At 42.7% G+C, this 24285-nt stretch overlaps 1 protein-coding gene across 6 annotated transcripts in view; it reads right to left on the reverse strand.

The window, feature by feature from the left end:
• PIGL (phosphatidylinositol glycan anchor biosynthesis class L) overlaps positions 1-24285 on the reverse strand; it is a 110332-nt gene that overhangs the window by 25760 nt on the left and 60287 nt on the right. For 5 of the 6 annotated variants that reach the window (XR_010318465.1, XR_010318464.1, XR_010318463.1 and 2 more), the window contains exons 3-7: positions 22663-22753; positions 10473-10540; positions 7871-7903; positions 5858-5889; positions 4628-4761 (exon numbers count right to left, since the gene is read on the reverse strand). Coding sequence is in view for 2 of the 6 variants with exons in the window: in XM_064271843.1 (XP_064127913.1) it covers positions 4628-4761; positions 5858-5889; positions 7871-7903; positions 10473-10540; positions 22663-22753 (358 nt within the window). In the remaining 4 variants the exon portion in view is untranslated. The remainder of the gene's footprint in view (positions 1-4627; positions 4762-5857; positions 5890-7870; positions 7904-10472; positions 10541-22662; positions 22754-24285) is intronic. The other variant, XM_003420603.4, reaches the window with a different exon arrangement.

The following is a 24285-nucleotide window of genomic DNA, read 5'->3' on the forward strand; positions in this document are numbered from 1 at the left end:
AGATTAACCCAAAGCACTAATGGACCACAAGTACTGCAGCCTCTACCAGACCCAGTCCAGCACAACTAGATGGTGCTACCACCACCCACTGCTCTGACAGGGATCACAATAGAGGGTCCCGGACAGACTTGGAGAAAAATGTAGAACAAAATTCTAACTGACAATAAAAGACCAAACTTATTGATCTGACAGAGACTGGAGAAACCCTGAGAGTATGACCCTGGACATACTTTTAACTCAGTACTGAAGAAGTTACTCCTGAGGTTCACCCTTCAGCCAAAGATTAAACCCTCATAGCAACCCTATAAGACAGAGTACAACTGCCCCATATGGTTTCCAAGGAGCGCCTGGTGGATCAGAACTGCTGACCTTTTGGGTAGCGGCCGTAGCTCTTAGCCATTATACCACCAGGGTTTCCAGCCAAAGATTAGACGCCCATAAAACAAAATGAGACTAAATGGGCACACTAGCCCACGGGCAAGGATGAGAAGGCAGTAGGGGACAGAAATGCAGATAATAAGGAACCCAAGGTCGAGAAGGGGAGAGTGCTGACATGTCGTGGGGTTGGCAACCAATGTCACAAAACAATATGTGTATTAATTATTTAATGAGAAACTCTGTAAACCTTCATCTAAAGTAAACACACACAGAAACAGTCTTTTGAAAAAGACATTCATCCACATAAATTAAGAAAAATGGTTCACATACATGTTCTGTTTCTATTTGCCAGCAGTCTTCACTATAAATAGGACAAGGAAATTAAAAAAAAAAAATTTCTCTTAATGTGCCAATTTGTGAAGTTGCTACTACAAGGTCCTGAAAGTATTTATTGCCTATAAAAACAGGTAGTTTTTTTCTCTTCACTAGTCATCTTATTTTAAAATAATCCTTTTGGAAGGCTTTGAATTTAAGGCTAAAACGTTATAGGATAATAGTGACGGTTGCAGAACACCATTATACAATGTCATCGCATTGTACATGTGAAGGATTGTTGAAATGGCAAAATTGTTATATCTATATAGATTTACCACAATAAAAAGTCACGGCAAAAGGTTGATAATAAAGAGATAAAAAAGCATAAACCATTCATACAGTAGCCTAAAGCAAGCTACCATAGTAATGTTAGTATTAAAACAGAATTTAAGGCAAAAACCACTGATAAAGACATTACAGGATAATAAGAGGAATAATCTGCTAATGAAGAAATACCAATTTTAATCTTTTATGCACGTGAAAACATATAAAGCAAAAATTGACAAATGGACAAATCCAGACCCAGGAAGGGAGATTTTAACACACTTGTATCAGAAAATAACAGATCAAAAAGTCAAAAGATTAGTAAGTACACCCAAGTTTTGACCAACATAAGTACTAAGATTGACCTACAAATTATATCTGAATGCAAAAAACTGAAAATACACATTCTTTTTAAGTCCATGTTAACATTTACAGAGACTGATTAGGAACTGGCCACTAAGGAAATTTTTCAATAAATTTTTAAAAATCAGTATTATATAAACCAAATTCACTGATCACAAAACAATTAGAAATCAACAATAAAAATATTTAACACGCACACATTTGTAAACTCTAAAATAGACCCTAAAAACCTCATGGTTTAAAAAGGAACTCACAACGGAAACTATAAATCATATATAACTAAACAATAGTGAGGTGCCGTTAAAAGGTGCACTTCGAGGGAAATAGTTGTAGTAAAGTATTTTTTTTTAAAAGACTGAAAATGAAAACAAAATTAATGTTTCAAGTTCAAGAAGTTAAAAAAAGAACAAAGTAAACAAATAACAAGAAAGGCTGAAATAAAGAACAGAAATTAATGGACTATCAAAGAAAGAAAAGAATTAATAAAACCAATGGATAGGAAGAGTATCTGTTTCTGCTCAACACTGCATTCTCAGCATCTAGCAAAGTGCCACTTAGTAGGTGTCTTAGGCTAGGTTCTCTATAGAAGCAAAACCAGTGAAGCGTGTGTGAGAAGGAGATTTATTTCAAGGAAATGGCTCACTTGGCTGTAGAGGCTGTGAAGTCCCAAACCTGTGGATCAGGCATCAGGCTGGAGGCTTCTCCTGACTCATGTAGCTGCAGGGGCTGAAAAACCCCAAATCAGCAGGTCAGATGGCAGGCTGCTGGCTCACAGGCTGTGGAGGCTGACAAATCCCAAGATTGGCAGGCAATACAGCAGGCTGCTGGCCCAAGTCCCAGTAACTGGAGGTCAGATGATGACAAGCCAGATGCAGGATCCAGAATGAGCAAAAGCCAGTGAGCTTTGCTAGAATGTCCATATATATTGCAAGCAGGCTGTCATGGACTGAATTGTGTCCCCCCAAAATATGTGTCAACTTGGTCAGGCCATGATTTCCAGTATTGTGTGGTTTTCCTGCATTTTGTTATCCTTACTAAGGTCACATCCCTGATCCAACGTAAAGGGCATTTCCCTGGAGTGTGGCCCACACCACCTTTTATCTTACAAGAGATAAAAGGAAAGGGAAGCAAGTAGAGAGTTGGGGACCTCATACCACCAAGAAAGCAGTGCTGGGAGCAGAATGGGCACCTCTGGACCCAGGATTCCTGCATGGAGAACCTCCTAGTCCAGGGGAAGATTGATGACAAGCCCCTTCCTCCAAAGCCAACAGAGAGAAAGCCTTCCCCTGGAGCTGACATTCTATATTTGGACTTTTAGCCTACTAGTCTGTGAGAGAATAAACTTCTATTTGTTGAAGCCATCCACTTGCAGTATTTCTGTTATAGCAGCACTAGATGACCAAGACAGCATGTATTATTATTATTTAATAATTTATTTTTTGTTGTTGAAAATATACACAGCAGAACACATACCAACTGAGACAAAATTTACATACAATAAAATGCACCCATTTTACATAAACATTTAAGTGAGTTTTGGTAAATGTATACACATACCATGTAACTACCATCTAGATCAAAATAATATTTCCATCACTCCAAATATTCCCTTGTGCCCCTTTACAGTCAATCCCTCCGGCCCCAATCACTGAATAATTTTCTGTCACATTAGATAACATCTGCCTTTTCTAGAATTTTATATAAATGGAGTCATACAGGATATTCTCTTTTGTGTCTGCCATCTTTCACATGTTTTTGAGATTTATGCCATTTATTGAGTGTATCAGTAATTCATTCCTTCATATTGCTGAGTATTTTTCCATGTAAAATCAAGACGCCTGACTTTTACTTTGTCCCTTATCCCTACTCAGCTCATTTCAGAACTTCACTTTTTACTTTATCTCACTATTATTATTATTTTTAAAATAATATTCTTCTGTGTTTTTGGTGAAAGTTTACACAGCAAATTAGGTTCCCATTTAATAATTACTACACAAACTGTTCAGCGACATTGGTTACCTTTTTCACAATGTGTCAACATACTCATTAATTTCATCCTGGATGTTCTGTTTCCAGTAATTTGGTTTCTCTGTCCCCTTACCCTTTCATCTTTGCTTTAGAGTAATTAGTGACCATTTGGTCTCATACAGATGATTTTTTGAAGGTGCGTAGTACTCACTGGTAATATTATTTTATGAGCTAATCTGTTACTTACCTAAAAGGTAGTTTTGGTTCAAGGTTATAGAGTATCTAAGGAAAATAGTCTCGGAGTCCTCTAGTCTCAGGCAGTCCATGACGTCTGCACTGTTTCAGAATTTGTCTTCTGCTCTACATTCCCCCCTCTCCTATCAGGACCCATTTCTTGTAGCCCTGATCAAATGATTGTTAATGGTACCATTTAGTTTTTTTTTTGATCTCAGGGTAGATTAGGCAGTGATTCATATAGACTGTTAGTCCTACAGACTACTTTCTTCTCTGAGTCTTTGGTTTCCTTCTTTCTCTTTTACTCCAGATAAGAGACTGATAGTATCTTAGATGGTCACTCATGAGCTTTTAAGACAAACTTTTAAGACCCCACACACTACTCAGCAAACTAGGATACAGAACATAAACTTTATGAATTATATTATGCTAACGGACGGAGTTGTCCCATGAGACTATGGGACTAAGGCTTCAAACCCTGTTTGGTTATGGCTAAGAAGTATCTCCAACTATGCCACTGTGTGCTTTATTATATATATGAATATATATGCATACACACACACACACGTATATACATGTTCAAAGTAAATAAATAAAAAGCCAAACCTGTTGCCATCGAGTTGATTCTGACTCATAGTGACCCTATAGGACAGAGCAGAACTGCTTCATAAGATCTCCAAGGAGCAGCTGGTGGACTCGAACTGCCGACCTTCTGTTTAGCAGCTGAGTTCGTAACCACTGCACCGCCATATGCACACATACACACAGATCTATACATGTAACCCCATATATATTTTTTAGTTGTTGTTGCTTTTGTTGCAAAATTATATATGTCCTAGCATTAGCAGGTATTATTTTTATAATCAGAAAAAAAGGTAAAAGTCATCCCAAGATTGAGCTGGCCCAGTTCAAAAACTCAGGGACAAGTGCTGCACCACTGTGGAAGGTCCTCCGTCAGGGCCTCTGCAGAGGCGGGTTTTGGAGGAGCCAGGGAATCTGGGGCACAGATCTGGAGTCAGGGTATCCAGGAATTCACAGTCCTTACCTTGGCCTGTGCCACCTCTTCACTGGTAAGCACAAATAGGGCGCTCTGAGTCTGAAGCCAAGAAAAGGGCAGATCCAGAGAGGAGATGTACTTGCGCACCACGTTCACAGTCTCGAGCGTGAGCACAGAGCATCCTGGTTGGGGGAAGTGAGAAGAGTCTTGTTGCTTTCAGGGGAAGTTTTCCCTGATTACCTGCCCTACCTTGTGGCTCAGGGCAGTGGCCATGGAGCTGCCAGATGACTCTGGAACCACAGCTGCTCTTTGTCCATCATTCTGGCAGCTGGAAAGGTGAAAGGACCATAGAAGACCAGGCTGGCTACCGTTCAGGCTCTGTGTCCCCTAGCAAGAGAAGGCTGGCTGCTAGAGGTTGGGATCTGGCTACTTCAAGGTTAAAGGAAAAGTGATGGAGATAGGAATGTCTCTATTGCAAGGCCAGAGAACTGGTTCCACCTCTGCCACGGAAGAACTAACAGACTTGGGAAAATCCCTTAACCTCTCTAAGCCTGGGTTTTCTCATCTGTAAAATGGTATTGATAGTGTGGGACCAGTCTGTCTCAGACTTGACATAAGAATCAAGAGTCATGCTGTAAATACCTCACAGCTTGGTTATCTGGGGGCTACCTAGCTGGGTCACAGCACTCAGAAGGGCACACACTACTTATGTTTTTATTTTGTTTAATCTTCATATCACTCCTGTGAGATATTATTTTATCCCCATTCATCAGACCAGAAACCATGCAGAGATGTCATGTAGGAAATGGCCAAGTGGAGCCAAATGCCTTCCTCTGAATTAGGAAGAGCTCCTAACCCAAGCCGATTCACCAGTCGTTTACAATCTGGTTAATTCACTGGGGGAGGAGATGTGAGTTTGGATGGAGAGAGATAGGAAAAATACCACAGTGGAAGAGACCATCAGCTTATACTCCAGGGTCATTTTACAAATGAGGAATCTGCAGGGTAAAGGCTACCCTGTGAGAAGCTAGACAGATTAGGGGCAAGACCCTACCTCCCCTCACATCTGGAGGCAGCCCCGCTAGCAGGGCACTTCCAGGTGGATACAACCAGAGTGGGAAGCTTGGGAAACTGCACTGATAAGTCAGGAGAGTGTAGCCCAGCTGTCCTCACCCTCCTGTCAGCTGGCCTGGGCAGCTCTCGGTATATTTGCAAATTTCACTAAGTTTCTTAGAGGGACAGCAACTTCTGGCCTTCTGCAAAAGGGACAGGACTTACCTTTAGGTAACCTCTCTTCTGAGTGCAGAGTCCTGGAGGAGGAAAAGAAGAACAAGAGTGAGAGTGAGTAAGAGTCACCTTATTCCTTTGTGGTTAACAAGAGGAGCCTCACAGAGCAATGCCTCCAGGCCCTGGGCCCATTCCCAGTAGGTTTTCAGGTAATTTCTTTTGCATAAATCACCATGTAGACCCCTGGCTACAGCTGAAGGGACCAGTGTGGGCACCTTTGCTCAAGGACAGCCAATTCAGAAGCTGGTCAATGGCTTCAGAAGTGCTTGGTTCTAGCTTTGCCCAATAGAGATGAAGGTAACTACACTGGACTCTTCAAAGTTTTTCTCTTGAAATTGTAATAGGGGCATATTTTTTACAGGTTCACTGATATTTTTTCTCTGATATCTTCTTTTTCCTTTTTGATCGCCTCCACTCCCATCTTCTGACAGGGAAGGCCACTCTGTGCTCACTGCCTTAAGAGGGGAGGATAAGGCAGGCCCCACAGCAGTGATCTCTGAGTCTCTTCCAGACTTTGTAGGTGGAAAGCTGGGGGTAGAGAAGGATGGGATAGGGCAGCCCACCCTGCTCCCACCACGTAAATACATACTCATGGCAAAGGGCTTCTTGGGAGCAGGGAGCAAAAGAGAGAAGTTGGGAGAGAATTGATAAATGTGTGGGCCTGATTCCCTGAGAGAGCCCTAAGAAGTAGAAAAACATGAAAGAGGTTTCTAGGATCTTGAGAGCAGAGGTGACTTGTCCAGCTCTCTGGGCAGAGCCCTGGAGAACTGTGAGTTTGGGGGGTCCGGACACCTGAGTAAAGCACTGGGAATGCAGGATCTAAGCGGAGAAGTGAGTGCTGGAGACATGCAACTGGAAGTCGGCAGAACTTAAAGCCACATAGGAATCTGTCCTGAGAGAGCCTGGGTTTGGGAACAGAGCTCTGGGAACATAAGCATGGAAGGGGCCTTTGGTAGGAGGAAAGCCAGGAGGAGACTGACAGTGGTCAGAGAAGCCAGGGGGAGGAGGACAAGAGGGCACCATGGAAGTCAGGGCAGCATCGATGAGGGAGAGACAGGGTTAAATCCACAAAAAGGTCAAGACTCATGAGGACGGAAATAAACCTAATGAACCTAGCAGCCAGAAGGTCCCTGGTGACCGCAGAGAGAACAATTTCAGTGGACTGTGGGGAATAGAAGGCTGGTCCAGGGGAAAAGGAGAAGGAAGGGCACAGAAGTAACTGACTGCAGGCAGGGCAGAATGGAGGGTGCATTGTCATTTGCTGTGAGTATATGTTGGCAAGGGGCTGAAAGCCCTCGGGGAGGATTTGGAATAATCCATGAAGAAGAGGACATGTCACCCTAAGGCATCCCCTGCAGTTTGAGGGCTGCCCAGCCTGACAAGGGCATGGTGATGGAACTAGCTCATGGAGCTCACAAATGGAGCTCGGGCCCAAGAAGGGAGAAAGGAAGGAGTGGCCCAGGGGACAAACCTTGTCCCCTTTGCTTTTCTGCTGGGCTGCTGGGTTATACGTAGGCCACAGTTGGGACAGAGGCTCCGGTCTGTTATTGAGATGAGCTCCTACAGGTGACCATGGGCACCAGGTTGGCCCTGAGCTGTAGAGTGGTGTTTTGGTGCTTGGAAATGGAACACGAGGCTTTGGCCTGCCTCTCCTAGGACATGTTTCTCCAACTTGTGAAGTGGCTGCATTGTCAGCAAGTGTTTCCCCGGCTCTGTGTCTATTTGCTTTGGTTTTCCTGACAGAGGTCCTCCTGGGAACTCACACGTGGAACCCAAGCAACTATCTAGCCCAACGAGAGTACAAAAGAAAGGGCCAGAAAGCACGTGGAAAGGAAGGGAAGAAGACACTTACTTATTATGTACTGTTTACTGCTTAGATGCTCATATCATCATCTTATTTCCTCAAAGCAACCTGATAGAAAGGTGCAAATAGTCTCATCTTTCACGTGACGAAAATAAAGCTCAAAGAGGTCAAGTAATTTCCAAATCACACAGTTTACTTACTGTTGGAGGAGCCATGAGGTGCCATTCAGAGCACTAGGAAAGGAGAGGGGAGATCCAGTTCGAGTTCTGCTTTCTCTCTAGGGAGCTGTGCACCTCTGGTTTATCACTCCTATTTTCAGAGTGTGCACATTCACCAAGGACTCCAAGAAGCCCAGAGTCTGAAGCTCTTGCCTCCCCGTGATATTTGGTGATCTCTATTTTTAGCTCAGGACCACGGATGGACTTCTGCTGCTAGGTAAAGCTGTCAGCCATTCTGAGAATAATGGGGAGTAGTTTCACTTCTACACAGTGTGCCAGAAGGAGGCTCTGGTTTCACATACAGGAAGGACGAACTTGACTGAGGCTGAGAAAAACAAAAGTACCTATGGGGAGACGGAGGAAAGAGATGGAAAAAGCCCAGTGACAGAAGAGAGGGTTCCTGAGGATGAGGGCCTAGCAGAGGTCAGGCATGAGTAGATGGAGGGTGAAAGTGTAAGAACAGAGAAGCAGGTCTCAACACAGCTGTGAAGCCAGTAGTCAGGGAACTGACTGAGAAGAACCATAAAATCTAAACCACGTCTGAGAAAAATGCACATAGCAGGTGGGGAACTACAATGAGGCAGGAATGAGAGCTCAGGGGGCTTTTAAGGAAAACTATATAAAACGCTGGTTTTGCAGGTTGAGATGCTCCTAGGGGAACTAGCAACTGTGAGCTCCCCCAGGAGTGTAGGTGTGGGGGAAAGAAGGGGAGTCTGTAAGGCCATTTTCAAAGTAGCATAGACAATAAGTTGAATAGATCTTGGGTATATCAATAAATTGTTTTATCTCAAGCACAGTGACCTAGGATAGTGTATGGAGAAGATTGGAAAATACTGAGAACCTTTGGAACCCCCGCCTCTTCTGAGGAAAATGGCCCCAGGCATTTCTGTCTGTATGGAGTTGTTCACTTGGGTTCTCTGCCTGGAATGAAGTGAAGATCCTTCCATGGTGACTGAACCAGCAATCAGATGCCGCAAAGCAACTCAGTTACCCTGCAGTTCCACCTACTGAGGTACTCTTGGTTTTTCTGCACCCCACCCTATCTCATCCCTTCTCTGCTGCAGTGTAAATACTGGATGAAAACGAAAGGCTCAGCATGCATCTGGTATGAAGCTGAACCACTTCTCCATGGGGCCTGCTGTCCATTCCAATCTTGGCAGCCCAAGGTCTCTGAGTAACTATATGGTTGGAACGACCGCTCCTGGACTACCTCATTTTTTCATGTGTCTTCATAAAAAACTGCATCTCTGACTACAACTGGTAGATGTATCTTTCCTGAATCTGAAGGAACCTAACACAACTAGCAACACATCTCTACATTGTGGTTGGGACACGAAGTTCAGTCTTTTTAGGTGGGGAGACTATTATTGCCTCCCCTCGTTCCAGTCAAGGAAACAGGAAGAGCTATCTGGGAAGACTCCATAGGCAGTAATCTTTATCATCTTCCAGTGAGTGACATACAAATTAGAGACAAGACTGGAGAGTCCTCATGCTGAATTGGTTGCCACATGCCACAGGCAGAACACTAAGTGGAGATCCAGGATCCCTGGATTCCAAGTCTGCCTCTGTTATTGTTTAGCCTTGTATTGTTGGACTTAATTATAGGTGAGGTCCAACTTCATGTACTTCACTGTTCCAGTGTGAGAATGGTGTGCATGTATAGAAGGTTATAAAATAAGCCCTTCACTCAAGTTGCCCCTTTCCTTTCTCACACTGCTGATCATGAGGCCCAGCAGAAGTGCTTTTCCAGAAGACAGGAAAGATGGTATATGCTTGTATGACCCTGAGTAAGTCACTCAGCATCTTTGAGGTTCAATCTTGTCACTGGTAAACTGCAGATAAATATCTATGAAATAGGGTGTTTGTGAAGAACAGATGAGATTTCATATTTTGTATGTATGTATGTCCTCCTCCTCCAAAGACTTCAGACAGTATACAAAATACTCAATGATAGCAAAGTAAGTGAGAATAAGGGGAGGAAAAAGAAGAGAAAGCCAAGAGGGACACTGATCTGCAGAGTCTTGTGTTGTTCTTGGGTGCTGTCAGGTCAATTTTCAACTCACAGCAACCCCATATGACAGAGTAGAACTGCGCCATAGGGTTTTCTTGGCTGTAATCTTTACAAAAGCAGATTCCCAGGTCTTTCTTCCACAGAGCCACTGGGTGGGATCAAACTGCCAACCTTTTGGGTGGCAGCCGAACGCGTTAACTGTTGTGTCATAAGGGCTCCTTACAGAGTCTTGTACACGTCCTTAAAGTCTTGTACATGTGTTACAAGGGGCTGCAAATCTGGCCCTAAAAGTTTTTGGTGGCCAAAACAAAGAGGGAAAAATACAATCAGTTATCCCATTTGCAGTATCCATGGAGGAGAAAAGTTTGGCTGCTTAGGAGATAAGCATCCCTACTGAGAATAAGACTTGAAATTAACTTCTCCCAGATAGGTTACACAGCCAGCAACAGCTCTAATAGTTCAATAGTATATTTCATGGCGATCAGAGAATGAGTGGGCAAGAGCTTTAGAAACCTTACACACTAAGCAAATGGACAAACCCTCTTCCATCTCTTGTCACCCAGAGAATCGTACCTCACGGCTGCATGAAGAGCAATGTGATTGATGTGACCACTTACTCCTCTGGCATCGAAAGTCACCACCTATAGAGAAATACAGGGTTTCACTCACGCCTGTCTGAATGCTTTCTCTGCTGCTGCTGAAAATCAAAAAGGACTTGGTATCAAAAAGAGGGAAAAAAAAATCCCAATTTCAAAGTGACCGTCTTCATTCCCTTCAGAAGGAAGGGAGAAAGCAGGACCTGGAAATTTCCAAATCCTGAGTATCTCTGGACTGATTTCTGAGCCATCACGGGTGAGTAACTCTTGGTTTGGCTATTTGTACAGAGACTATTTCCACGGGTTTTATGGTTACTCTTGCTCCTGGCTATTTGAAGCAGAGTGAAATTTAGCCATGATAGAAACGTGGGTTCAGAATATCTAGCCCCTACCACACAGTTTTCCTGGATGGCTGCCATGTGAACTTTGTTCATGTAGGTGTGCCTGATTTATTTGGTCTCTTCTTCGGCCATACCAAGGGTATAAAAACTTTGAGATACAATGTCCCCACGCCCCTGGAGTTGAGTTCATGAAAAAAGTATATTCATAGATTGCCTCTGTTTCCATTTTCACAGACTTGTCAGTATCTGTTTATTAAGTACAAACTCAGTCCAGGTTCTAACATTTCATTTCTGTACAGATGGGTTAAAAAAAATCAAAGGATACTTTGAATAATAATAATGATGATGATAATAATGTAAGGATAGTTTGAATAATAAAAATATAAGAAAAACCAAGGACTCAAGAAAAGGAATTGTAATGGTTAGTTAGGGGTGATGGAAAGTGGAAAGCTGTCCCCAAGGAAAGAAGGGGACCAGGCAGCAGGGATAAAAGGACCTGGAAATGAACTGGAATAGGTTGGGAAGAGATTTGCTATTGGTCTTTCTTTTTTAAACCATAAAACATGCTGACTTTATGTACAAAAAACATTGTTATAGTAACAGCAGCTAACATTTATTGCTCACAGGCACTATAATCAACCCTATGTTGCACCTGAGGAAGCAGAAGCTGAGGTGACCCAGCTAGTGAGGGTGGAGCTGACCTTAGAACTTAGCTCTGTCTGACTCCAAAGTCCATGCTCTTTTCCAGCGTCCCATATATGAGGTGTGCTAGGTTGCAGTTAGAAGCCCTGAATATCAGTCAGAAGACCTACAGAATGTTTTAGCCACTCTGCTGTATCCACTAGGGTTTTTCAGTGAGAAGGATAATGCCCACTTCAGTACATTCTCCATTCCTCTAGTTAGCCAGAAACCTAATTGGTCCAATCTGAACAACAAAGTCTTCTATATTCAGTGCCTCTAGGCCCAGGGAGGAAACCCTGGTGGCATAGTGGTTAAGAGCTACAGCTGCTATCCAAAAGGTCGGCAGTTTGAATACACCAGGCACTCACTGGAAACTCTATAGGGCAGTTCTACCGTCCTATAGGGTCGCTATGAGTCAGAATCAACTTGATGGCAATGGGTTTTTTGGGTAGGCTTGGGGAAGATCTCTCAGGCTACCTGGCACTATGTCACAAATCTTATTGAACCAAAATGCAACCAGTTAAACAGAGAGGACTTTTTTCCTACTCATTCTCTACTCAAAGAGAAACAGAAATGACAAAAACAAATCAAGCTACTAACTAGAGACTAAGTGAAGATTATTTATAAAAGCAACTTCTAAGTTCTGCCCAAAAGCCAGCTGAGATTTCCCACTTTTTTCCATACCTGTTGCAATTGAGTTGATTCCAACTCATGGTGACCTCATGTGTTAAAAAGTAGAACTGTTCTGTAGGGTTTTCTTGGCTGTAATCTTTACAGAAGCAAATCGACAGGCCCTTCTTCTGCGGTGCCACCTACATAAACTGTGCTTAGGGATTCACATTCAGAATGTTGACCCCAAGAGTCAGCAAGCCCATAATGACTATACTGAACTTACTGATAAAAGGAATAAAATGTTATAGAAGGTCAATTTGAACATAGAATGAAATAAAAACATTTCTTCTTAGAAGAAACTTTAAAAAATTTCCTAGCTTTGCTCACTGAAAAGGCCTAGAAAGGATGACCAATCTAATAGCAATGAGCACCCTCGTGGGTTCCGACTCAGTGACTCGATGTACAACAGAATGAAACACTGCCTGGTCCTGCACCACCCACATTATCGTTGCTATGTTTGAGCCCATTGTTGCAGTCGCTGTGTCAATCTATCTCATTGAGGGTCTTCCTCTTTTCTGCTGATCCACCACTCTTCCGAGCATGTAGCTCTTCTTCAGGTCCTTTCTGATAACATGTCCAAAGTATGTGAGATGAAGTCTTGCCACCCTCTCTTCTAAGGAGCATCCTGGCTCTACTTCCTCCAAGACAGATTTGTTTGTTCTTCTGGCAGTTCATGGAGTATTCAATTTTGCTCACAAGCACCATCATTCAAAGGCATCAATTCTTTTTTTTTTTTTTAATTTTTATTGTGCTTTAATCAAAAGTTTACAAATCAAGTCAGTCTCTCATACAAAAATTTATATATGCCTTGCCATATACTCCTAATTGCTCTCCCCCTAATGAGACAGCCCGCACCTTCCCTCCACTCTCTCTTTTTGTGTCCATTCCTCCAGCTTCTAACCCCCTCTACCCTCTCATTTCCCCTCCAGATAGGAGATGCCAACATAGTCTCAAGTGTCTGCTTGATCCAAGAAGCTCATTCTTTACTAGCATCTTTTTCTATCCCATTGTCCAGTCCAATCCCTGTCTGAAGAGTTGGCTTTGGGAATGGTTCCTGTCCTGGGCTAACAGAAGGTCTGGAGGCCATGACCACCGGGGTCCTTCTAGTCTCAGTCAGTCCATTAAGTCTGGTCTTTTTACGAGAATTTGGCATCTGCATCCCACTGCTCTCCTGCTCCCTCGGGGGTTCTCTATTGTGTTCCCTGTCGGGGCAGTCATCGGTTGTAGCCAGGCACCATCTAGTCCTTCTGGTTTCAGGCTGATGTAGTCTCTGGTTTATGTGGCCCTTTCTGTCTCTTGGGCTCGTAATTACCTTGTGTCCAAAGGCATCAATTCTTCAGTATTCTTTATTCATTGTCCAGTTTTTGCATGCATATGAGGTGATTGAAAATACCATGGCCTGAGTCAGGCACTTAGTCCTCAAGTAACATCTTTGCTTTTTAACACTTTAAAGAGGTCTTTTGCAGCAGATTTGCCCAATGCAATGTGTTATCTGATTTCTCGAATGCTGCTTCTATGAGTGTTGATTGTGAATCCAAATGAAATGAAATCCTTGACAACTTCAATCTTTTTTTCCATTGATCATGGTGTTGCCTATTGGTCCAGTTGTGAGAATTTTTGTTTTCTTTATGCTGAGTTGTAATCTACTCTGAAGGCTGCAGTTTTTGATCTTCATCAGTAAGTGCTTCAAGTCCTCTTTGCTTTCAGCAAGCAAGGTTAAAAAAAAAAAAGGTTGTCACCTGCATATTGCAGGTTGTTATTGAGTCTTCCTCCAATCCTGATGCCTTGTTCTTCTTCATATAGTCCAGCTTCTCGGATTATTTGCTCAGCATACAGACTGAATAAATATGCTGAAAGGATACAACCCTAAAGCACACCTTTCCTGATTTTAAACCATGCAGTATCCCCTTGTTCTGTTGAGCCAACTGCCTCTTGCTCTATGTACGGGTTTTGCATGAGCACAACTAAGTGTTCTGCAATTCCCATTCTTTGCAATGTTATCCGTAATTTGTTATGATCCACACAATCGAATGCTTTTGCATAGTCAAGAAAACACAGGTAAACATCTTTCTGGTATTCTCTGCTTTCTGACTCATATGTCATCAGCAACTATATCCCTTATTCCATGTCCTCTTCCGAATCCAGCTTGAATGTCTGGCAGTTCTGGCGTTCCCTGTCAACGCAACCATTTTTGAATTATCTTCAGTAATATTTTACTTGTGCGTGATTAACGATATTGTTCAAAAATTTCTTCATTCTGTTGGATCACCTTTGGAATGGCCATAAATATGGATCTCTTCCATTCAGTTGACTAAGTAGGTCCTCCAAACTTCTTGGCATAGATAAGTGAGCGCTTCCAGCGTTGCATCTGTTTGTTAAAACATCTCAATTGGTATTCTGTCAATTCTTGGAGCTTTGTTTTTTGCCAATGCTTTCAGTGCAGCTTAGACTTCTTCCTTCAGTACCATTGGTTCTTTATCCTATGCTACCTCCTGAAACGGTTGAACATCAACCAATTCTTCTTTGTACAATGACTCTGTGTATTCCTTCCATCTTCTTCTGACACTCCCTGTGTCGGTCAATATTTTTCCTATAGAATCCTTTAATGTTGCAACTTGAGACTTGAATTTTGTCTTCAGTTCTTTCAGGTTCAGAAATGCTGAGTGTGTTCTTCCTTTTTGGTTTTCTATCTCCAAGTCTTTGCACATTTCATTATTTTGTCTTCTTGAGCTGCCCTTAGAAATCTTCTGTTCAGCTCTTTTACTTCATCATTCCTTCCATTCGCTTAAGCTACTCTATGCTGAAGAGCAAGTTTCAGAGTCTCTTCTGACATACATTTTGGTCTTTTCTTTCTTTCCTGTCTTTTTAATGACTTTCTGCTTTCTTCATGTATAATGTCCTTGATGCCATCCCACAAGTCATCCAGTCTTTGGTCATTAGTGTGCAATGCTTCAAATCTATTCTTGAGGTGGTCTCCAAAGCCTGGCAGGATATATTCAAAGTCTTATTTTGGCTTTTGTGAACTTGTTTTAATTTTCTTCAGCTTCAGCTTGAACTTTGCATATGAGCAATTGATGGTCTGTTCTGCAGTTGGCTCCTGGCCTTGTTCTGACTGATGGTATTGAAGTTTCCCATTGTCTCTTTCCACAGATGTAGTCGATTTGATTCCTGTGTATTCCATCTGGTGAGGTCCATGTGTATAGTCACTGTTTATGTTGGTGAGAAAAGCTATTTGCAATGAAGAAGTTGTTGGTCTTGCAAAATTCTGTCGTGTGATCTCCAGTGTCATTTCTAGGACCAAGGCCATTTTTTCCAACTACTGATCCTTCTTCTTCATATTCTAATCACCAGTAATTATCAATGCATCTTGATTGCATGTTTGATCAATTTCAGAATGCAGAAGTTGGTAAAAATCTTCAATTTCCTCATCTTTGGCATTAGTGGTTGGTGTGTAAATTTGAATAATAGTCGTATCTGGCCTTCCTTATAGGCATATGGGTATTATTAATATCCACCCTTAGCACTGACATTGTGGTCTTAAAAATAAAATTTCTCGCTAAAAGGGATCAGAGAGATAGCTTACTCCAGATTTGGGTAGGAAATGTATAAAATGAACCTGGAACACCTTGTTATGCCTGATGATAGTAAGGAAGCTATCAAAAGCCACTATAGTAGCGTCAAAGAACTTAGGAGCCAGTTTTAAGAGGTGCCTACTGGTCAAATATGGGACAACTTGAGCATTAATAAGGATAGTAAGTGAAGTAGACTGAAAGACCTCAAATACTACTGTTTAAATACTACAATAACAACACAATATCAAAACCTTAGTAATTCATCACTGTGGAGGATGCTAGAGAACCAAGTTATTATTTTGAAAGAATTAGGCATTAAGTCTGTCTTTCCAATACAAACTGCCAGTGGGTAACTAGAGTAACTTAAGGGTACATTTCTCCTTATAGAAACATTCCATCTAATAAAAGAGGATAATAGAATTGTTACAATACTAATGAATTATGGATTTAGGTACTGGTCATCAACAGCTGCTAACATTACAAGAAGATAGATAACCAATCATTAGGTACCTCTTGATAGATAAACACAATATCATCTATGTTACACACTTGCCAAAGAAAAAAAAACTGAGCAAATAAATTGCAAGGAAAAAAGGAGTGTGTGCGGCGGGGGATGGATAAGACTGTAGATTAAAAGAAATTATAAAAACCTGTCAACTGATCCTGATCCAAACAAACTGCAAAAATCTAAACATATTTATGACATGAGACAACTGGAAATATAAAACACTGATATTAAGGATTTATTAATTTTCTTAGGTGTGATAATATGGTAATATTGAGTCTATATCTTTTAGTAATGCATACTAAAACTATTTAAATATGAAATATGATGCCAGGGATCTGGTTCAAAATAATACAGGAGATAGTGGAGGTGGACAGGTATTTAGATGAAAATAATATTAATAGATAATAGTTTATAATTATCAAGGCTGAGCAATAGGGATATGGAGGTTCGTTGTACTGTTCTTTCTACTTTTGTATATGAGCGAAATTTTTCAAAAGTGAAAATAAAATGGTTAAAGGCTTATCCCATTTGGATCTCATTCATCCATGTAACACGGTGCAAAGAAGAGTGGGAGGAGATCCCATCTACTCTTATCTCTGAACTAGGTCATCACAGCACCTTTGGCAAGCTACAGAACTCTGTTACTGAAAGTTATTTTACCTTTCAGGGTCTTGGTTTCTTCATCTCAATAAGTTGAGCTAAAGATAAAATTAAACTATGTGAAAGTGTTTAAAAACTGTACAGCATTAAATACTAGAATGTTTCAAGTCAAAGACTATTGCTACTAGGTAAAGCATGATAGCTGGGGAGGGGTAGCAACTCTGGCTAGAGTATCATCACAGGGATGCTCTAGGGCATGCCCTTGTGTAATCTAGCATCAGGACCTGTCTACACTCAGGAGGGGAGATGAGACTCAGGGTCAGCAGAAAGCTGGTCCCTGTGAGGTACAAGTCAGACATAGCTCTACTCTCTGGCTCTTTCCCCATTTCTGACAATCGCTGTCTCTCACACAGTACACTGTAATTCTTTGCTTGGTTCCATTAATTTGTGACAACGGCCACACTGAATTCACAGACCATACTCACAGCTATGAGGTTTACTAGGGAAGTAATGGGCTACAACTTGGGATCAGAGTCAACTTTGTCAATCAGGACAGCTTCTATCCAAGATAGCTCTCAGCTTCTTTTTGGCTGTGTCTGCTGGCAGGCCCTTCTCTCAGCCATGGCAGCTGGTGGCCCTTCTCTTGGCCACTGGGCCTTGCCTCTACTGCTGGGCCTTGCCTCTGCCCTACTCAGGTAAGTGTTGCACCCCTTTGACTCTGCTGACAAGTGCCTGGAGGCACCTCGCTCTGCCAGCAAGCCTCCTGTCCAAAGCTACTCAGCTCTCTCTTTGTGGGCTGGCAAGCACCACAGCAGCCGTCTGCTGGTCCCACAATTCCTGCCACTTATACTGCTGCCATGGCCTCATGCTGTCTCGTGCAGTCTTCAGTGTTACAGCTCTTGATCCGTATTACAGCTCTTTTAGGAGGCTCCCTTTCTCTCCTACTGCCTCTCTCTCTACCTATGTCGGGTCGGCTGCTTATATATGTAAGCTCTTTATCAATTTCAAGGCATAGCCCTGCCAATAGGACCACAAACTGACTAATCCCTGCAGGTCACCCATTCTATTGGGTGGTTTTATGCACACTCTTTGCATAGTAAATTGACCAATCCCTGCAAAGTGCATAAAATAGACCAATCACAGGGCAGACTGCATCCCAATCCATTATTTTTGGCAAAATTATAAACCTAAGGCTAGAAAGGCCATATATAAAGAAACTCATTGTACTGTACCTTGGCAAGGGGATTTGGGGCCATGTGGAGATAGCTCCGTCACTTCTGAAATTCTGAGTTCTTTGTTTCTTTCTCATCCTACACCTTTTTACAGTCTCCTTCTTTCTTTCTGTTGCAGTGAGGGCTGAGCTGGATTGTGTCCAGCTCCCTGGACTTGCAGGTTTGTACATGATAACAGTGCTGCCTGTAGTTCTTTACGGAACTCCGTAAACTTTTTTCCTAAGCTGCAGAAATCTTTGTTCGAATGAAATCTTACCCAGACCCCAATAAACAAAATAGTGGGGCTGGTTTCTCTAAGACAGTGGTTCTCAACTGAGGGAGATTTTGCCCCAGAGGACATTTGTCAATGTCTGGAGACATTTTTATTGCGACGACTAGGGTATGTACGTACGTCTATGCTACTGGCATCTAGTGAGTAGAGAGGCCAGAGATACTGCTAAACATTCTACAATGAGCAGGGCAGCACCTCCCACCCCAAGCAAAAAATGATCTGGCCTGAAATGTCAATAGCGTCACTGATGAGAAATCCTACTCTAAGGGAGCGAGGATTATGTGTGTTTGGCTTATGACTGTATTCCTAGTTCACAGCATATAGTGGATATCATATAGTAGTTGTTCAATATATATTTGTTGAATAAGAGGTTGAGGTAGGGATTGGGGCTCAGGACCTAGCCTGCCCAGAGAAGACACTACCAACCCCCCAGGCAGCTTTCTACAGAGGGAGCTTTACATTTTTCAAAACACTATCTTCCCATGTGGGAACCATCTTCCCATGGCCTAGCTCTGTGTGCCTCACTTCCGTCTATGGTTCCATGTTGGTGTTATACCTTCTGTGATTATACAGTTGGTACTTCTGGTCTGAAGGAGGTACCCGGGGTCCTCCTGAGAATTCTGTACTGGCCCCTACAGGATACTGCCACCAAGTGACTTTTCACTTGCCGCATATTAATCTCTCATCTCTGGCTCTCCAGGACTGTGTAAAGTACTGAGTCATTTTTCTGCAGGCCATCCTGTAAAAAGCTCTGAAGAAACCTTTGTTTAAATTATAGTATTCTCATCCTTTACTTAGATCGATATGGCCAATTATGGCCATGTTGGCCACATTGTTAACATGGTCCTAGACTTCTCTTGCAGCATGACAGCAATCATTCCCAAATACACCATGATAAACTGAGAGTGTCCTGATTAACAGCAAGGTGTGTCAGAAGTAATTTGTTAATAAAGAGCATTCTTAAAACAATTTCCTTGTTTATAGAGATTAAATAAATTCAAGATTATCCTGACAATACAGGTCCTCTAACTCACTTGAATGAATGTGAGCAGTTCAACACAACAGGAAAAATCTCCATACAGGGAAGGTGACAAGCGACAGTTACAGCAGTTCTGTGATGAGCACAATTTGGGGGCCTGCTGTAGCTCTTGGATATAAAGAATGATGTAGCACAGTTCTTGCCTTTGTGGACCTTACCGTCTAGTTCAGAAGACAAGGACTACGCTTTAAAGGGTAAGTAGCAGCGTGTGCTACATGCACAGTGCAGACAGGAAATACTATAGGAGTCCCCAACAGGGCTGAAGGAGTAGGGAAGGCTTCTTGGAGAAAGGGGTCTTGAAGTGGGCCAGGACCACCAATCACTTCTCTGAGACACAGACTTGGGGATTCTCCTGAGATCAAGGATGGCCTGCAGAGCTGTCTGTACAGCCCCTGAGAGCAAGGATGGCCTGCAGAGCTGTCTGTACAGCCCCTGAGAGCAAGGATGGCCTGCAGAGCTGTCTGTACACCCCAGGATGTTCAGAGCTAAGGTCAGCTCCATCATAGTCTGAGAAAGAAGTCCACCCTGCAGCAAGGACCAACTCTGTTCCCCAGTGCCCAACACAAAGGTAAAGGCCAGATTAAATAGAGCCTTGAATTCCAAGTTTAAAAAGATGGACGTTTATCCTATAAGCAGAAGTTACTGGGAGAGAACAACAGTTCTTATGCACTGCAGTAGGGCAGGAAAGAGTATGTGGGGACTGGTCCTGGAGAAGCCATTACCTGAAGGAACACAAACCTCATGACTTTATTCCAGGCTATCCTGAAGATCAGATCTGCCTAACTATCTAGGCTGTGGAGCCCACAGAGGTCCTGACTTTGTGGGCTGGACAGGAGGACAGAGAGCTAAGGCAAGCCGAGGCAGCAAGGCTGGACATTTGACTCCTACACTCATGAGTCTAACCCGGCTACTTTCGAGCTCAGTCCCTTTGGGAAGGTGAAGCTGGAGATGTGAGCCTGCAGGCTGCTGGTGACTATTTTCCCAGCCAGGAAAAAGAATAAAGTCGAGAGACAGAGCAAGATGGAGAAGAGGAAGGGCTGCTGTGCTTCAGCCCTTCTGTGATGAGAGCGAGCCGTTTCGGAGGCCCTTTTTGCCTCTATGTGCTAAGATTCAGTTACGTTTCTGTCATTAGAAAAATATCAGTGAAAATCTGCTCTTAAGAAGGGTCTAATAAATCCCTTCACTGACTGAATTCATCACTGATAAAAGCCTAATATGCTTCTCTGCTAGGAGGATTGGTATTTTAACGAGAATTATTTAAAAAAAGACTTAAACAAACAGAGCTTAAATGGTAGATTTTTAGGTATTAACCCTTGAAGGATTTTTTTTTTTTTTGAGAGAGACACTACTGGCCAAGACAGGACCGTGGGTCCCAGCAGAGCAGCAGTTGGTATGGCTAGGCTTGTCTGCCTTTGTAGGTGGATGTGAACCCCCACTCTTGAACTAAATGTGCTGTCCTGACTGTGACTAACATTTTCTCCCTGTAGTGGGTATGAATTTTATTCTCATGTATTATTCGGAGTGAGAAATTGAGAATACAGTCTTAGATTCACCACTTGCCTACTGCTCAGCCTCAAAAAACCTCAATTTCCTCAGTGTAAAATGAGAACTATAACTCTAACGTTAAAATGATACTCCAAATGTGAAAATACTTGGTAAAGGGTAAAGCTCTGTACAAGTGAGAGTCATAGCACAGTCTCCTCTTTAAAAGACCTGAGGTTTCAGGTGGCAGGACAGAGGTGAGTGAGTGGGGATGGTTAAAGAGGGTGTTGTTGTTGTTGTTAGATGCAGTCAAGTCAGCTGACTCATAGCAATCCTATGAACAACAGAATGAAACCCTGCCCGGTCCCGCGCCATCCTCACAATGGCTGCTACGTTTGAGCCCATTGTTGCTGTCACCGTGTCAATCCATCTTGCTGAGAGTCTTCTTCTTTTTCGCTGACCTTCTGCTTTACCAAGCATGATGTCCTTCTCCAGGGACTGGTCCCTCCTAATAACACGTCCAAAGTACATGAGATGAAGCCTCCCCATTCTTGCTTCTAAAGAGCGTTCTGGCTGTACTTCTTCCAAAACAGGTTTGTTTGTTCTTGTGGCAGTCCATGGTATAGTCAATATTTTTTGCCAACACCGTAATTCAAAGGCATCAATTCTTCAGTCTTCCTTATGCATGGTCCAGCTTTTGCATGCATATGAGACAACTGAAAATACCATGGCTTGGGACAGGCAAACCTTGGTCTGCAAAGTGACATCTTTGCTTTTTAACACTTTAAAGAGGTCTTTGGCAGCAGATTTGCCCAATGCAATACGTCGTTTGATTTTTAGAGATGGGTGTTGATTGTGGATCCAAGTAAAATGAAATCCTTGACAACTTCAATCTTTTCTCTGTTTATCATGATGTTGCTTATTGGTCCAGTTGTGAGGATTTTTGTTTTCTTTATGTTGATGTGTAATCCATACCGAAGGCTGTGGTCTTTGATCTTCATTAGTAAGTGCTTCAAGTCCTCTTCACTTTCAGCAAGCAAGGTTGTGTCATCTGCATATTGCAGGTTATTAATGCGTCTTCTGCTAATCCTGATGCCACGTTCTTCTTCATATAGTCCAGCTTCTTCAATTATTTGCTCAGCATACAGATTGAGTAAGTATGGTGAAAGGATACAACCCTGATGTGTGTTCCTATGACGCTGGAAGCTATGCCACTGGTATTTCAAATACCAGCAGGGTCACCCATGGTAGACAGGTTTCAGTGGAGCTTCCAGACTAACACAAACTAGGAAGAAGGAGCTGGTGATCTACTTCTAAAAAAAAGTGGCCAGTGAAAACCTTATGGATAGCAGCGGAACACTGCTGTCGTGCCAGAAAATGAGCCCCTCAGGTTAGAACGCGCTCAAAATATGACTAGGGAAGATCTGCCTCCTCAGAGTACTATCGACCTTAATGACGTGGATGAAATAAAGCTTTCAGGACCTTCATCTGCTGATGTGGCACAACTCAAAGAAGGTGTAGCTTAGAAAAATCCTCTGCCTGTACCTAAGCACTGATAATTGAGTTACTTCATCTCAAAAAAGATCTAAAAGGTAACTAAAAGATGTGTTTGTTCCTCTGGAGAGTTAAGAGAGAGCATTGGAAGTTTCGGTCTCTTTATCGAGTGTGCCTGGTGGATTTAGGGGTGGAAGGACAGCCACAGCAAAGGTTGCAGAAACCGACTGTTGGACTGGGACCCAGGCTTTCCTTTCAGGGAGGTGTTTCCTTACCAGGTTGATGCCATTAGCTTCTATGTGCTGGAGGAGGACGCTGGCCACATGCTCTGTGTCCCACTGCACACCTGGGTCATCTGGGAAAGCCCTGGAAGGAGAAGCACAACTTGAACAACTTTTCTAATCAGGAGCAAAACTCTCCCTAAGCCGTAGTAGGTCTGTGCCCAGCTTTGTGATAGGAATTGTATGAGGAGGGGGTCCCTACCCTTAAAGTACTTAGATTTTAGTTAAAGAGATGAGATTTATGAATATGAAACAACTAGAAATCAATGCACAATTCCACACAATACACTTGGGGAACTTTGTGTGTGCTTGCTGCTGAGGGGGAAGAAACAGACATCAGTGAGACAAGATCTGCCCACAAGTTGGGGAGCCAGATGTGTTAACAACGAACTTGGACACAAGGCAGAATGACATACATCTTTAAAAGAATAATAGTAACAGTGCTTTAATTGAAAGTACAAAAGTATATCACTTCATTTAACCCCATGGAAATCTCTTGAAGGAACCTTTATGAATGAAGCTAAGTGGCTTGCTTGTAAAGTTGTCAGCACTGGATTTGAACCAGGTTTTCTGACTGCAAAGCCAAGATGCTTTAGCATCAGGGAGCTAGCATGATTCCTCCCTCCTTCATCAGGAATGGGGCTAGACCACATTGTGGATCTCAGGAGCACAGGTCTCTGCCAGATTAGTCTGTGCTATTATCTGTGTCTTCAACTGGCCACAACACAGACCGATTTCCTCCTCCCACCTGTTGAAGTCCTTTCAGTCCCTCTTTTGTGTATGGATCTATTGCATCAGCTGAAATGAGGCCAAAGCCACAATCTGACTCCCTGTTTTGAAGAGATTATTCATAGTTTTTTAGATAGACATTCATCTCTTTTCTGCTCAGGTCCTGGGGCAACACCAATAATGCTACTTGTGAGGACATGGGTTCTCTTTGTTCCCTACTGTGCAGGTTGCTATAACCTCTGTATGGACAAAAAAACCCCCAAAAACCTGCTGACATCAAGTCGACTCATAGTAACCCTATAGGACAGAGTAGAAATGCCCCCCAGTGTTTCCAAGGCTGTAATCATTATGGAAACAGACTGCCACATCTTTCTCCTGCGGAGTGGCTGGTGGGTTCCAACTGCCAACCTTTGGTTAGCAGTTGAGTGCTTTATCACTGCACTTCCAAGGCTCCTTATTCCTATAGACAAAAGCTGTTAAATAACTCTCTTAGGACTTTAGGCAAAGGAGAGTCACAGGAGGTGTTTGAGCAGGAAGACCATATAAGCCTCAGAAATAAATGACATAGCTCCCCGCCCCCGCCTTCATTAGCTACCTCTACCAAACCGCTAGGCTGCTTTCTGTAAAAGGTGCTTTCTACTTTCCAAAGCACTGTCCTGTGGGCCACCCCACATGGTTCTCATAGTACTCCTACACAATGGGCAGGACAGACGGCCACTGGGGATAGGGAGAAAGCAGGTATCAGAACAAAGTCCAGCCTTCTCCTCTGCAAATGGAGCTGAATATGGTATGTATAACATAACCTGCTGAAGGATAAATAGACATATAGAAATAAGGGAAAATCGGTGACAACAGCCATATACATATTTCTACCTGGGAGGTCCACAT

Source organism: Loxodonta africana, chromosome 18 (assembly GCF_030014295.1).
Source record: "Loxodonta africana isolate mLoxAfr1 chromosome 18, mLoxAfr1.hap2, whole genome shotgun sequence".
Taxonomy (NCBI): domain Eukaryota; kingdom Metazoa; phylum Chordata; class Mammalia; order Proboscidea; family Elephantidae; genus Loxodonta; species Loxodonta africana.